The sequence below is a fragment of the Beta vulgaris genome, chromosome 4 (genome assembly GCF_026745355.1).
Source record: "Beta vulgaris subsp. vulgaris cultivar EL10 chromosome 4, EL10.2, whole genome shotgun sequence".
NCBI classification, from domain to species: domain Eukaryota; kingdom Viridiplantae; phylum Streptophyta; class Magnoliopsida; order Caryophyllales; family Amaranthaceae; genus Beta; species Beta vulgaris.
The window spans coordinates 42363343-42379389 of record NC_079205.1 but is presented as its reverse complement, the minus strand read 5'-3'; the positions used below and the strand labels follow the sequence as shown (position 1 = coordinate 42379389).

The 16047-nt window shown below is 34.9% G+C and overlaps 1 protein-coding gene across 1 annotated transcript; it reads right to left on the bottom strand.

The window, feature by feature from the left end:
- Positions 1–1696: 1696 nt before the first annotated feature.
- LOC104891186 (myb family transcription factor PHL13) lies at positions 1697–8398 on the bottom strand. Its single transcript, XM_010676842.4, has 8 exons — positions 8120–8398; positions 5423–6193; positions 4684–4873; positions 4013–4089; positions 3892–3931; positions 2856–2913; positions 2367–2436; positions 1697–2251 (listed from the first exon to the last, which is right to left on the bottom strand). The coding sequence occupies exons 2-8, from the start codon at positions 6062–6064 to the stop codon at positions 2027–2029; spliced, it is 1302 nt and encodes a 433-aa protein (XP_010675144.2). The 5' UTR covers positions 6065–6193; positions 8120–8398; the 3' UTR covers positions 1697–2026.
- Positions 8399–16047: the final 7649 nt, after the last annotated feature.

Sequence of the window (16047 nt, the reverse complement as noted above, 5' to 3'; positions counted from 1 at the left end):
TATTTGAGTATGATCCCTCCCAAACAGCTTCCTGGCAGTGGAAAAATTTAATGAATTATGACCCACCTTCACTAAAGGACTTCAATGGAAGGTGGGTAATGGAAAAACCATCTTATTTTGAAAAGACAATTGGCTTTTCCCATACCCATTGATAGATATAGCCCCAACATACAACAACCATGAGCAAAAAGTAGAAGACTTCTTCCTGCCAAATAAAACATGGAATATCCAAGCACTTGAGAATTGTCTCCCGGTATAAATAGTCCAAGCAATTATCAACACCCCGATCCCAACGAATGATATCCCAGATAAAATGTATTGGAGACTCACCCCTAGTGGGGAATTTACTACCAAGTCTGCAGCACTCCTTATCCGAGGAATTACGCCAGAAAACATCCAAAAATGCTCCTTTAGGTGGATTTGGAAGATCCATGTGCCTCCCAAGGTTAGCAACTTCATTTGGAAAATTTGTAATGATGGCCTCCCGACAAAGGAACGCCTCTTCCGAAGCCACGTAGCTGTCCCCCTTCCCTGTGTTTTTTGTAACCACCACACAGAGACAACTCGCCACCTTCTCCTAGATTACCCATTCTTGAAAGATTTGTTTAAATCCATCTCCTAGCTCTCTGAATGGCGGAAAATACAAGAAGGTATAATTATGGAAGAAAATATGAATGTAATTCTAAATTTGATCCGAACAAAAAATACCTTGAAAGAACTTCAGAAAATTATGATAAGTTGGTGGTTCATTTGGTTTTTTCGCAATAAGATCTGCTTCAATGAAGAAACGGTTAACGTCCAAAATGCGTCAATAATTGTCAAAAGCTGCTATGAACCTTGGACTAGTAATAGTAGTGAAGAAAAAATATGTGAGGACATAATGTACAACAAAATCCCTCGGTCTACCCAGCCCATTCCTTGCCAAGTAGCGTGGATTCCGCCCAAAGAGGGCTGGTACAAATTAAATTTTGATAGATCAAAATCAAAGTTCCAGCATTGCTCTTTTGGGTTTATAATCAGAGATCATAGTGGCAACCCAATCTAGCTCGGGGCTAAAAAACTCCCCTTGAACTCTTCCATACTGATGGCGGAAGCAATGGGCCTCTACTTTGGTCTGAAGACGGTTATTTCCCTTAATATAAGAAAACTTGAAGTAGGAGATAACTTAGTGGTCGTTAATTCAATTAGGAGAGAGTGGCGGGTCCCTTGGGAAATTTCTAATATTATTTACGATGCAGGTCAAGATCTCAACAAACTGGAATCAAACGTGATCCATCCAGCATTGCTTCCGAGAAGCTAACCAAGCGGCAGATCTTCTTGCGAATTGGAGGAAAACTCACCACCAACTCTAGCTCTCCTTGTCGGAGCTCCCTCCCGGGCTCTCCTTCATCATCCGGAAGGATGAGTTAGGTTTTCCCACCATCTGGGATTAACCTAGTTTTCTTTCCTTCTAAAAAAAAATAGAGAATAGGAAGTAGGGACGCTTGCATTTCATACAGAAGTAGCATTCCGTTCATATTCATACTAGTTCAAGTGATCTTACTTCAATTCATCAACAAGTCTGTTACCAGAATAAATTATTACAGAAATCCAATCTAATATAGTGGATAGTAATTCGAGTTCTTGCAAATCTGTGGTAAAGCAGCTGCTAACTTTGGCATAAAAAAAAGGAAAAAGAAAACAACGCTGCAATGGATGTCATCTAATCAATCAGACTTCGTGCCGGAATCGGAATCAGTAATGTACAGTAATTAGAAGTTTTGAACTAAGTTATACTAATCACCATTTTATCAGTTTACATTCAACCTGACAATTTTTTTCACAGATCAGGAACCTAGAAAAGAAGACAATCTGAAGCATTTCAGTTTCGCTATTTTTGAGTAAGAGGGTAAACTTCATTCTAACAGAGGGTATATCATCATTGGCACAAATAAGTTACAGCCCCTCAAACCAACGGCTATATAAAATATACCCACGTCATATCTAGGAACTGCAAAAAAGAGTATGAACCCGATAATAACTTGTATTAAAGCACCGAATCATCTGTCCTGGGACGCTTCAGAGGAGGAGAACCAGAACCGCCAGCATCACTGGCAGAGGCCTCTGATTTATCTTTCGGAGGGGAGATATCATCACCTGTGGATGATGGCACGGACTTCACTTTTTCCTTCTCAGTCTTATTCTGGTTCTCAAGCATTTGTAGAAGGTACTTCCCCTGTTCTTCAATCTGCAACTGCAGTTTACGTTGTATCTGAAACATATATGCAAGAGGTTAAGCAAAAAGCCAAAAACAAAAAAATCCGAGTTGTTTCACATTCACGCCAATAAGCTGCTCAAACCTCAAATTATACTGAAAGAAAACATACCTCAAGCTGTTCATGGAGCTGCTTCTGAACTTCCATTTGCATCCGTAATGCCTCGGTAATCGTAACACTCCTGATTTCATGTAATAAGTCTTCGCAATCAGAATATAAATTGAGCAAAAAGACGTCCAAAGTTCAGAAGGAAAAAAAAAACACAGGTGACACAAAATCTGCTTCAGAAGGTATAGCAAAGGAGAACATAAAAGAACAGCGACACAACGGAGCAGTACTCGAGCTAATATACAGGGATTGAGACAAATTATATTCATGCGATGTAATATATGAACACTACTAGTAAAATTTGTAGCTTACATGAGGCTTTCATAATCATAATTGTCACTCAAGCATCAAAGCTGGCGTGATGCTTTATTACAACTAAATGTACACTTTATACAGAATAAACTATATTCATCCCCAATAACTCAGCATTCACATGTCTCTTCATGGGGGAAGGGGGAGGGGCTTTTACTCTGGAATGTTAAGAGCACTCACGTTTTCAAGTCTACAGACGACACCTGCTCAACGGAACTGCACTTCCTCTCTGAATTTCCTACAAAAGCCATCATAACTTTGGTCAAATGAGCTCAATCCCACTACTTTACCAGCAGAAAGTATGACAATCAAGTAGGCCACACAAGGTAAAATAGATGGTAAGCTCATAGTCATCAAATAATGAAGTTCAGATTCTCAATTTGAATGCATTAGAAGAAAGTCATTTGCTCAGCAACAACTGTATTGCACGCTTTCCTACTCGCCTCAATTAATCGAGATTAAATACTGCAGTAACAATAGAAGAACCGACCCGCCTGCATTGGGGGCGGGGGAAGGATTTCTGTTCCACCAAGACGTGCATGATTATCCCGGCACTAAAGTAGCTTAGTAGTGCAAAACTGTGACCGATTCCTTCTGGTAGCCATTGCTTTGATTTCATGGGGCTAGACAATGTTATTGCCTCCCTTTCATTCAAGTCAAATTAAAAGGAAAACATATATTGAGAAAGATACAAGGGATAAAGGTCTAAAGAAAAATGCATTATTCAAGCAATAACGCCGTTCTTATTAAAGCTCATGGACAAATGCAGCTCCCCAGATATGAAACATCATGGGAAATTTTCTATCAGTTGATGCAGATACTATAGTTCATTTGCAGACTATTCACATGAAAAAAAGGTTTCCTTTTATACAATTTAAATTGTTTCCATAGTATGCTCACACTTCTTTGCTCGGAGTAATATGAAAGAGTTCACCAGGACGTTATGAATATGGTCGCATTCGCATAGAGATATTGTTCACGCCCTTAGCTCATTATCTTCTATTAGAAAGTTACCTTGAAACTTTTCTTTTTTTGATAAGTAGAACATGTTGTATAAGATTACAATCTCAAGGAAACAATCACTTCAAAACAATATTGCAAGATTCCTTTGGCCAGCAATGAGCCCTCCGCCCTCAGCATTTCAAATTGTAACAGGGAACAAGAGGGGAAGGGAACAAGGACTGATAACAAACAAATGGAAAGGGTTTAGAGTTACCTTCTGATGATTCTGGCCTGACCCTTGCAGTCCTATATTTCTGAAATTAAAGAACTCAATTTCCTGAGCTATCATGGATGTCAATGGCATAAACTACCAAAGAACTAGCACAATATCATACCTGCAGGTGGCTTTTCACATGATAGATAGTTAAGCCTTCAACATTCATGTGCTTGAGAACGCCTTTTGGAGTAGCTCCTGATATACAAATCACATGTCAAGATATAGGTGCAGAAAACAAATGGGCTGGCTCAGCCAGAACCAGGTCAAAACCACGTGGCCTGACTAGTTTCAATTAGCTTGTTGAATCTAGTGACCTGAGCTAGGTTTAACTCAGTTAACTGAGCCCACATACTCAGGCCCATATTTGGCATGGCTAGTAAAGCAGGCAGTATCCAGGCTTATTCTTTTTTTCTGGGCAATTGTTAGTGTAAGTTACAAATTTTGTTTGCCAGGCTTGTAAACTTTAGCGATTTTCTTTATATATAAAACACAAGTTGGAATGAAGAAAATAAATTCAAAATAAATGTGTAATAAAGAGCTGATAAACCGCATGGCCCAAGCTAGGAACAGCCCCATTTAGTTGATTAAACAGTCCCAAACTCCCATGGCTGAGCCACCTCAAAACAGCTTGGCTCTATCCTCTTTTGTCATGAGCCAAATTGACCCCTGTAGCTGGGTTGGTCAAGACAGGCCCGCTTCCCACCATGAGGTCAACACAATAAGTGTAGTAATACTTATTACTACAGGGATGCCATCAAAATGATCTATGTAAAAAAGTTGTGAACTCACTTTCACTACCACCAAGATGATTCACCGCATCAACAAAGGCTTCATGAAGTTCTGGTGTCCAGCGCATGCGAGCCTTATTTTGAGTGCTAGATGATGTATTAGTAGAAGCAGACACTTCTCTAGATGGTAATGAAAGCTGCTGCTGAGTTGGTGGCTGAGGTGCAACTACATCAGAAGAGGCTTGTGGCATCTGCAAGTAGAAAGCAAAAAAAGAAGGTTCATTAAGTCTTTATTCATGGCTAATACAAAGAATAGTCACAGTGTAATCTTTTACTTTGTAAAAATAATACTTTCTTGTTTCAACATACTTGCAATCAAACTCCTTGGAAGCAATTTTATGAGGATGATAGACAAGATAAACATAACAAACTAATCAGAATAATTTAAACACTTCGGAACCCAGTAAACTCCTCTCACCGGAGTTCAAATTATTTAAATTAATTTTTCATTACCATATCTACCATCCTCCTAAGAATGTGTGCTAAGAAGCTTGGTTCCAATGACTTTAGAACAAAGAAAGTATGAAGTATCAAAATGAATATAATGGGAAACAAGCACATGCTATACAGAAAAAGCGTAATTTTATCCATCATAAAGAAAGGAATATTAGAAGTTTCTTGAAAACAGACTTTATTAGAAACCAAAGCTTTAGGCTTCCATACAACTCGTTAAAAGTGACAAGTGACAAGACTGAACATTCAAAGAAAGGATCTCATAAGTTCAGCAATATAATCAAAACCTTTTGCTGCTGGTCAACTGCATTTGAATCAGCCAGAAGTTCGTTCCAGTTAGGCTCTATAGAATCAGCAAAAATATCCAAATCACTCCAGCCAATCTTCTTGACATGGTTGTCACTCGAAATCCCCTCTATACTATTTCCCACTTGACCATTAACAAGAGAAACACCTTCAGGAAGATCAAGTAAACCCTGAAGTTGACCGGTACTCCAAGAATTGTCATCATCATCTTTTTGGTAGTTGATATACCCAGCCGACTGCGCATCTGATACAGTACCATGATTTGGTGGAAAGTCCACTCTGCCTCCTGCTGGCTGAGAAATAAAAGGAGAATGCTGTGGCAGCGTTTCATGAGGTGAGAAAGAGGGGAAGTGGAGATCTGCAGGGAAACCCCCTACAAATGGAGAATCACTACTGGATGACCCAATGTGAGAAACAATAGGGTTAGTCTGCATCTGTAAGGGGCTTGCAATCATTTCTCTGGATGATGGTACAAAGAACGAGTTGGGTGATTTTGGAAAATCTTCTAAGGGATTAGTCAGAACTGGTAGAGGAGAAGAGTACGATGCAGGAACTGTCAATTCGTTGAAACACTTCCCACCTGATGGCTGCATTGGTAAAGCAGAACGCATATTCATCTCCATCCATAAATCAGAGATACCAGCTCTATAGGTAGCCAGCTATTCAACTACCTCCAAGAATTCAGTTATAATGTTCCAAATTCAGTAAATCAACTGACTCTCATTGGTATCATGCCAACATGAATAGCAAATCTGCAACACAAAAATAGCAAATGTTTTCTAGTCAGCAAGTCTTTCCAAATCAATTTAAACACACAATAAACAATACTTTATATTCATCTCAAATGGAGTCAAAGATTCACCGTTCTATAATACAATAGGATAAATTAAAATCTGCTTTCATGGTTCTCAATCATATGGAAGTGACAGATAGCTGTTAAAAATTACATTTTTGTTCAATTGGAAACAGCCTCTACCGCTACAGAGGTAAGGTTGAGAACATCCGAACCCCCCTAATTCAGTTAGGTAGAAGCCTCTACAAAGTCATTTGGCTCATGTTGATGTTAATGTTGATGAAATGAACAATAATTTATCCCCTTATTAGGAAGAATCATATCAACATACAATAAATCCAGTTTTTTAGTCACTAAAATGTTATCTTCCATTGATTTGCCCAAAATTTCGACAAATCAAAATTATCTACACAGAGCTATTCAGAATTGCTTAAGGAAGATATCAGTCAGAAAGAGAGCTCTGATTTCATCCGGGTGTGTGTGTGGGGGGGGGGGGGGTAATGATACATCCATCTAAGAGATGCATCTAACCCCCTCAAGAGTCAAGACAATATAATAATTGAAGTATTGAACATACACTATACTCATCCATCCCAAACTAATTTAGCTATTTTCCTTTACCATCAGTCTCATACTAGTTTGAACACTTCTTGTTTTTGCAGGATTCCACACTCTCACCGATTCCTTATCAGTTCTTATCTTTCATTTGGGACCCACTATCTCATTGCACATCAAGATTTACACAAAATTAAAATACAAATGCCCCACTATATACCTTAACACTTCTAAATTTCTCAGCAAATCTCGTCAATCATTAATGGACCAAGCTCCCACCCATCCGTTGAGGGGACATTTGACCACTTACAAGCGCAAAGAAGGTTCTATCATAGAACAAATATAGAAGGTGTATCTCTTCAAGTTTACAAAGTGGTTTATCTCTCTCCTCTTTTTCAAAGGGGAATAACTAACATGGTCTTTACATGAGATCTCAAAAGTTAAAATAGGGCATCTGAAAAACTACCCCAGAAGAAACTCAAAGACATATGTGCACCCAGCTGCTCGGATTAGACAAACCTCTCCTGGCAACTCTTGACACAAATGCAAAACTAGCCAAATGGTATCGACAGTAGTCATCACCACTCATATCCAATCAGCAAAAATCATGAAAACTACCTAGGGTAGGTGACAATGAAACCAAAAAAGTACCCCCATCTGCTCAGAATTAAATAAACCCAATTGGGAATACACCAAACTGAGTCTCCAAAATCACCTCCCACCAACAAAACTCGACGAAAACTAAAGCGACGATATCTAAAGTGCAGAACATCCTCGAAAATTAACCAAGCTATGTATTCATCTTCCACCCAGATCAAGCTCTAATCATCCAGAATCATTTCCAATCAATGGAACTCCACGAAAAACATACTTAAGAGTACTTAATCAATAAAACTTTTCATAACCATCCAAAATTCCAAATTATCATACATCCACTCAAATTTAACTTTGGTAAGAAGTAGGCCCCAAATTTATAACCCCCTAAAATCATCTCCAATGAACAAATGAACACTCACCTACCCCTTTCTCAATCACTCTTAACATAAACAAAAAGAATCAATTAAGCAGCAAAGGGTTAAAAAAAGGAATAAAACTCACAAAAGAAAACAACTTAAAAAACATTAAGATAAAAAACAACAAGAAACCAGAATTGCATGAAAAAAATAAAAATAACCCAGATAAAACAAATTGATAACGGTAACAAAATCACCCAAAAACATTAAAATTAACAATAAAATCACTCTAAAACCCACAAAAATAAATGAATGAATACCCAATAACAAAAATTAGATTCTAAAAAAAACCCAGATGAGGAAAGTTGGAATCTTACCTGGGAATTCGGAAAAAAATAAGATTCGACCTATCTAAAGCTGGAAATCAATCCCCAAAAACCAAATTTTTTGGCGGAAAAAAATGAATAATTTTGTACACTAAACTAACAACACCATGAAATCTCCGTACTGTAACAAATGCGCCCTTTTTTCCTCGTTATGCTCCTCTGACTTAACAATCTGAAATTTTTTTGTGCCGAAAAAAATGAGGAGAGAGAAAAAGAAATAGAGGAGATAGAAATTAGAATGGCTCCAGCAATCCAATAGAGCCGCCTACGCTTCTTTTTGGTTCTCCTTTTTTTTTATCTTTTTTATTTTATTTTATTTTATTTTGGATGGGTTATCTGAGTAGGAGAGAGAAAATAAAATACTACTTGTACATTATTTTTTTTAGTTTCTAAATTCTTAGCCGTAGATGTCCTCCTATATTTGTCCCTTTGTGCGATAGTGATTCATATTGGGAGGTATACCAATGTCTCATATCTCATATGGTGGCAAATGGCAATATATTAATATATACTACCTCCGTTTCTTAATAAGTGTAACATTTCCCTTATTTGGAATAGTCACAAAGAGTGCAACCAAACTCAAAATGGTAAGAAAAAGTTCAATATTATTACAAATATGCCACCAAAAAGCAAGAGGGGACCACAACCTTTTTGTTTTATCACTTGAATGACTCTACTTTATTATGGTCCCAACTTTCTCTCTCTACATTCCTTGGTATTCCCCCACTTTCTCTATGTTGCACTTATTAAGAAATGGAAGAAGTATATTTCAACGTTATTAGTTGTTCTACTTTGTTATTAGTGCGTTTATCATATACCTAGATGTACCATGTGCATAGTGCACTAACAATTTTTTTTACTTATTTATAACCTTAGAATAAGCATAGTGAATACTCCAAATAAGCAAAAAAATAATCTTTGGTGTACCATGCTCATAATACACTGAGATGTAAAATAGAGATTGTACTTTATTTATTCATATGTTGAATTATAAATTTATAATTATGATATTGGTGTGAATTAAAAGTTGATATTCTAACCAGCAACCATTCTAATAATATTGTATATAATTATTTTATATATATTTATATATTCCTGAACAATATGACTAATATAAGATACAATTTCATTTTTTTTAATATTTACAATATTGAAATGTGCACAAGAATATAAAAAGAAGAAATAAAGAGATTAAAAACCTCCACGTAATAAGTGTAATAAATAGAAAGTACAAATATTATTGAAAGAGACGGTCTAATTTTAATATAAAAGTAGACCTAGTAACTAATGGATTAAACTAATCACCGAAAGAAATTAACTTAGTCACTATTGGACTAATCTTCTTTTTAATATTGAGCTTATCATTGCCTAATTTTAATTTAAAAGTAGGCGATCTTTAACAAGACAAACTCTAGAGAATATAATGCCAAAAATATTAATGCTACAAACAATTAAAAAAACTCATTAAAATGTAAAATATTACAAAATACTTATAAAAAATCAAAGTGAATTTTACCTTAGTGTTTTTATTAGTTACCCACTTCTTTGATACAGAGTTTTAGTGAAAAAAAGTATATGGATCATAAAAAAAAGAAATTTTTTATTTATTTATTAATATATCATATTAAAGTTAATGTTGTGGGTTAAGAAGAGTATATTGAGAAGGTGAGGAATTGAGGATAATAATAAATCATTTACGAAACCATTTCAAAAACTTATAAATTGAAGTCAGTAAACTAATAAGGGCATGTTCTCTCCAGCTTATTTTCAGTTTACTGGATAATACTTTACCCTCACATATCACTATTTATTTTCGTTCAGTTCAATTGAGCTGTTTTATGTTGAAGAAAACAGACCTAAAAAACAACTTAAAGAAAAAAAATGGATCAACTAATAATAACTTCAGAGATTAATGTCCATTCTTTTAAATTGAGAGAAATTGAACAAAATAATAAAGAATAACTACAAATAAGTGTAAAATAACATGCACTTAGTAATAACTCAACAGAGCCGACGTACATTTTCTTTTGGTTAACTTTTTCCTTGTTGGTGCGACTGCGACCTCATATTATACTGTTTGTTGGCTTGTTGCTACTTGCTATGCCAAGTAGAGAAACATAGAAGAGTGGGCCCCACATGAGAGTATGCATTATGTTTATTTATGTACTCATTACATTTGTGTTAGTCAATTTATCAAGTAGTCTACTGAAAAAAAGGAGAAAAGGTCATTTCTTTTTAAAAATAATAAGAGTATTAGGAGGTTAGTGATGACTTAAGCAAACCTAAAATTTTGAGAAACCAATCATGAGTTTTGTACTTTGTTGTATCTTGTAGCTTGGGGAAGTTGAATGAAGGTTGAGTTTCTCGCGTTTGCTCAAATTTTGGGAGTTATTTCCTTATCTTAATTGTAGGTCATTATCACTCGTTTAATAATTCAACTAGTTATTTAGTCCGGGTTATGCCCCAGGTAAGAAAAAATTTCATTTATTAATATTATATTTTATGATAATAACACTAAATACAACTTAGCCTAATGATTAAAACTTTAGTATATGTACTTGAGGTCTCATGATCAAACCCTATACTATGCAATTTCTTAATTTTTTATTGTACGTGGATTGCATGCACTAAAACTCCTTAGGGAGAGCGTCACATGGCATAGTTTCTTGTTTTCGCACGTCTTTTAATATATTTGTATAGATCTTTAAAAGGATAGGGGTTAACTCAAGTGGGTAGAGTGCTCCCCCTTGGCCCCTGAGGTCAAGGGTTCGATCCTTATCCCCAGCACTATGCTGGGGTATTTCCTTAGCATGCTATGCATGCCTTACCAGCCAATGTGTTGGTGTTTGTGAAAGAAAAAAAAGGAAACGAAAATAAATGCTTGATTGTTTGAAGGCAAATTAAATGATATTGAAATTTGTTAGATTATGTGAATCTTCTAATTAAATGGAGATATATCCATTCTTCAATAAATATACGTTTACATAAGATTAGTCAAGGTTCTTACTATGTTTTTGGGACGTTACTTCGTATTGCTATAAGTATTTAATTATAGGTTTAGAAGAATATTTTTACACATAATAATAATTGTTAATAAAAATAAAGCCACAAGTTGTTTTGAGTATACCTTACATTGGATCAAAAGAGATAGATGAAAAAATGATATCATATTTTCGGATAATATTTACATATATTTTCTATCTTAATTTATAAATGGAATAGGTGTTTAATTGACAACAAAAGTAAAAATGAAGGATATGAAAATTGAAAATTCATGAAAATATAAGTTCCCAGAAAACATGGCAAATTAGTTAATCACTCCCCCTTCGGTCAATTAAGACTAGTCTTATATACGCGACGCGTGCGAAAACAAATAAAAAGCTTGGTTGTGTAATAACATGTATAAAAAATTGTTCCGAACGTTCGTTGTATTTCCTTTAATTTTTCGACCAATAAATAAGAGATGTTATAAATGTGGTTGTTAATTGAGGGTATGATGGTAAAAGAGGGGTGAATTTGTATTTTGTTAGTCAAGGGTATAATGGAATTTATAATTTGTGGTGTCCCCATCTATTCCCTTATATAATAGAGATATCCCATCAATTATAAAGTTTAAGCAGTCTCCACTTTAAAAGGAAAAACTAATAAGCTACTTTCCCGTTTTTCTTTTAGTTGTACCGTTTTAATTTTTGACACCAATTATAAATTATTTTTTGACCATTTTGTATTATTTGAATATAAAGGAAAATATAATCATATGTGATCTTGGACTCTTGTTGGATTCGTCTCGTTATATATTTTCAAAATACCAATTTTTTATAATTTTTACATAAATTTAATCAAAGATATAATTACAAAAGATTTGCTATCAACAAACATGCAAAGAACTAACGGTAACAACTAAAAAAAATTGTTGGTGTTTTTTTCCAGGGCCTTTGTTCTTGCTTTTCCTGGTTGTGATGATGCCGTAGCTCCAGTTTTGTGACAGACACTTCACACTTGTTATGGCGGCTAGCAGGGAGTGTTGGATTTATAAAATCCACCCCTTTGTCTACATTTGCATTTTGCTACACTACACGCATCTTAGATGCATTTTCTAAAAATACCTACAGCTTAGAGCATGTACAATGAAGCTCTTCAATTAATTTTTCAACTAAAATGGAGAGTTATCTCTTATTTAATAATGGGGTTTTTGGATGTATTTTGAATCTATCTTCATAAAGACATTTTGCAAAGTGGATCTTAAGAAAGATATTACTTGGATTGAAGGAGAGATGATTTTTCAACATACTATATAATATCGTTCCTAACATCATTAATTCACCAGTTGTACCCATTAAATTACATCATCCATATTAGTATAGTTTTAATATGAAGGTACAATAGTTACATTAATAAGTCCAACAGAAATAATCATACTAGTAAATACATACATACATACATATATATATAATTATTAGTAGTAGTAGTTGTAGTATATATGTATATATATATATATATATATATATATATATATATATACGTATGGAAAATAGTACTACTAATAATAATTATTACTTTAATCATACAAGTACTATTATTATTCATCTTATATAATATATATCAAAATTAATATATAATCACATAATTACATCAATTACATATAGCACATACAGTTCCTAACGGGATTCTAAGTGTTGGTGGACATTGTGAATTACCTCGAAAGCGTTCAACTACAGTAATATCACCTAAAATCGCCTTTTATGAAGTTTTCGTCAACAACAAATAATGATACGTATAGTTAGTCACTTGGTATAATATTGATAAGAGGTTTTTAGTGTGTTGTTAAGACACCAAAAATCACTTTCCAAACAATATTTATAAATCCTAACAAGCAATTACTAAAAACGTGGCAAAAGCAAGTCAATGGTCGATCCACAGTGAAAAAGGGACTAATTAAAGCCTATCAGGTCTAGACTACCTAATTGAAAGATACACTAGTAGAATAAATGCTTATTGCTGTGGTCAATAAATGGCCTATTGCAGCGGTTTTGGCCGCGCATCAAATAAGGGGGCAGCAATAGGTAATTAATATATTGTTGCGGTTTCTGGGCAAAACCGCAGCAATACGTTTATTTCTTATTAAAAAAAGTACAACATATTACTGCGACTTTAGCTAGGAACCGCAGCAATATCTTGGTCTATTGCTGCGGTTGTTGCCCAAAACCGCAGCAATAGGTCATGGTACAGGTAAATTTTTTTTTTTTTTTTGGATTTTGCATTTAAATTTGAAAGATTATAACCATACAACTAACCCATCCACTATCCATCAAATTTGCAGACAATATAAAATTGAAATGACATGAAATTAATATATAAAAGATAAAAAAAATTAATTACATAAATAATACAAAAGATCAAAAAGTAAATGAAAAGGCAAAAATAACCAAACAACTATTACAACTTAATGACTAATTATAAAAATTATAATAAAAAAACAAAAAATAAACTGATCTAAAAAAACGAAAAAATTTACAGACTACAACATAAAAATTAAAAAATTTACTGGCTACAAGAAATGAACAACTTGACATTGTTACAGAAAAAGTACTCATCAAGGAGCAACATGTTCACTTTCTGTTAGACTGCTGAGCTTGGAAAAAAACGATTCATGGCCATGGTCGACGGAGAGGAAAGATCTAAAAACAGATCTTAAAAAAAAATCTTTAAAAAAAATATCCTAAAACAGATAAAAAACGAAAAAAAAGAAATAAAAAAGCAAACGAAAAACATAAACGACAAAAAAACACGATTCATGGACATGATCGACGGAGTCCGCACTTCATCTCGCGTCTCACGTTTCGCCATGGTCGACGGAGTCCGCGTTTCTCATTTCGTCATGGTTGAAGATGAGGGTCGAAGGTGAAGGGTGAGAGGAGGGTCGAAGATGGAGGGTCGAAGGTGAGGGTGAAGGGTCGAAGGTGAAGGGTGAGAGGAGGGTCGAAGATGGAGGGTGAGAGGAGGGTCGAAGGTGAAGATAAAAGGTGAGAGGAGGGTCGAAGATGGAGTGTGAGAGGAGGGTCGAAGATGGAGGAGAAGGTGAAGGGTGAGAGGACTACATGAGGGTCGAAGGAGAAGGTGATTTCGACTAGGTGAGAGAAGATGAGAGGATAGTGAAGGGAAAAAACCCTAGTTTATTAGTGCGCATGCCTTTTATAACTTTTTTTTAAATATTTTTTTTATGATTTTGCTGCGGTTCTTCCAAGAACCGCAGCAATATATTAAAATATTACTCCCTCCGTCCTCAATTAGTTTACCCCTTTCTTTGGGGCACATTTGCCGAGATACTAATTTGAACCTTAATATCTCTAATTTTTGATAAGCAAAAATTACAAAAAGTTGATATTTGGATAATACACATTGAGACGAATCCAGCAAGATCTTACATGACTATATTTTTCCTTGAATACAGATTATAAAAGATAGTCAAAATCATGTATGTGAATAGTGTCAAAAGTCAAAAGGGGTAAACTAATAAAAGACGGAGGGAGTATTTTTTAAGATTATTTTAATATATTGCTGCGGTTCTTGACGAAAACTGCAGCAATAGGTTTGGTTAAAAAGTCAACTTTTTTCAAAAATTTCGTGCCGAAACCATATTGCTGCGATTTTTGGCCGAAACCGCAGCAATATTTTTATTTTATATTTTACCTTTTCTTTTTACGTGATATATTGCTGCGTATGGGTAAAACCGCAGCAATATCACCGCAGCAATAAGCAATTATTCCACTAGTGATATTTGGGGTTTGAAAATATTTGGTAACAACTATGACTAGCTAATATCAAGAACTAGCAAATAACACGAGTTTGAATATCAAATAGGAAGACACTAGAGTTAAGGTTACTAGTATGAATAAGAGTGGACAATGAATGTTAATGCAAATAACACAAATATGCAAGGTTTAGCTTTCCTCTAAAATACTCGAGTCCTCTCTCGAATGGTCCTCAAGAATAATAACTTAATCAATCAACTAAATCCTCTCCCGAATGGTCTTTATTTAATTGATTAGGAGATTCGATAAATTCGGAAAACCCCTAATAAAGGATCCCCTTAATTTCTGCCCAATATCTTGGCCTAGAAATTAAGTTGATTCTTGGGATGATCAAAGAGTTCAAAATTCGATTTAAGAACATTTGAATTCAAAATACCAAAGCATAGATGTGATCAATATCTATCCTAAGGTCTCAAAACACCAAGATCAATGCATAAACTTCTTTAAAACATCACAATCACATCAACAAAACATTTAAAACCCTAATCCATACTTTCACCCTAACCCTATATATGAAACTACTCACTAATCATTGATTCTAAGCAATTAAACACAAAATCTAGGACTAATCTAAGGCTAAATTTGATTAAGAGATAATTAAACTAATTGAAATAACAATTATGAGACTATGAGAATGAAGATCTAAAAATAACTAAAAACAAGAACAAACACGAAAAGAATGAAATAGAAAACTGAAACTTCAAATTAAATTCAATGGTAAATACCTTGAAAGTTATCGGAATCACAAAGTATGATTAATAAATCTCAAATCTCAATAAAACTTAAGTGTTTAATCTTTAGTATGAACCCTAATAATACTCTCTCAAAAAGTAGAATAAAGCATAAGTCTCCAATAAAACATAACTCCCGTTTTTAATTGAAGCCACGATTTTTTCTTTCCGGAAACAAGGGGTGCGGGCGCACCACAATCAGGTGCGGGCGCACCACAATCAGGTGCGGGAGCACCTCACCCTTCTGCCTCAAAGCTGGGATCTCTTCATCAATTGGTGCGGGCGCACCACTATCAGGTGCGGAGGCACCGATGTGGTCTGTGATTTGTCTCTGAAATCGCTGAAGGTGCGGGCGCACCGGCCACTTGCATGTGCG

What these genes read in the sequence shown, in the direction of transcription:
- LOC104891186 (XM_010676842.4), bottom strand. Translation starts at nt 6,064, where the DNA reads ATGGAGATGAATATGCGTTCTGCTTTACCAATGCAGCCATCAGGTGGG. An exon ending in CAGGCCAGAATCATCAGAAG is followed by an intron (nt 2,914 to 3,891) that starts GTAACTCTAAAC and finishes TGGCTTTTGTAG; the next exon opens with GAAATTCAGAGAGGAAGTGC. An exon ending in TCGTCTGTAGACTTGAAAAC is followed by an intron (nt 2,437 to 2,855) that starts GTGAGTGCTCTT and finishes ACATGAAATCAG; the next exon opens with GAGTGTTACGATTACCGAGG.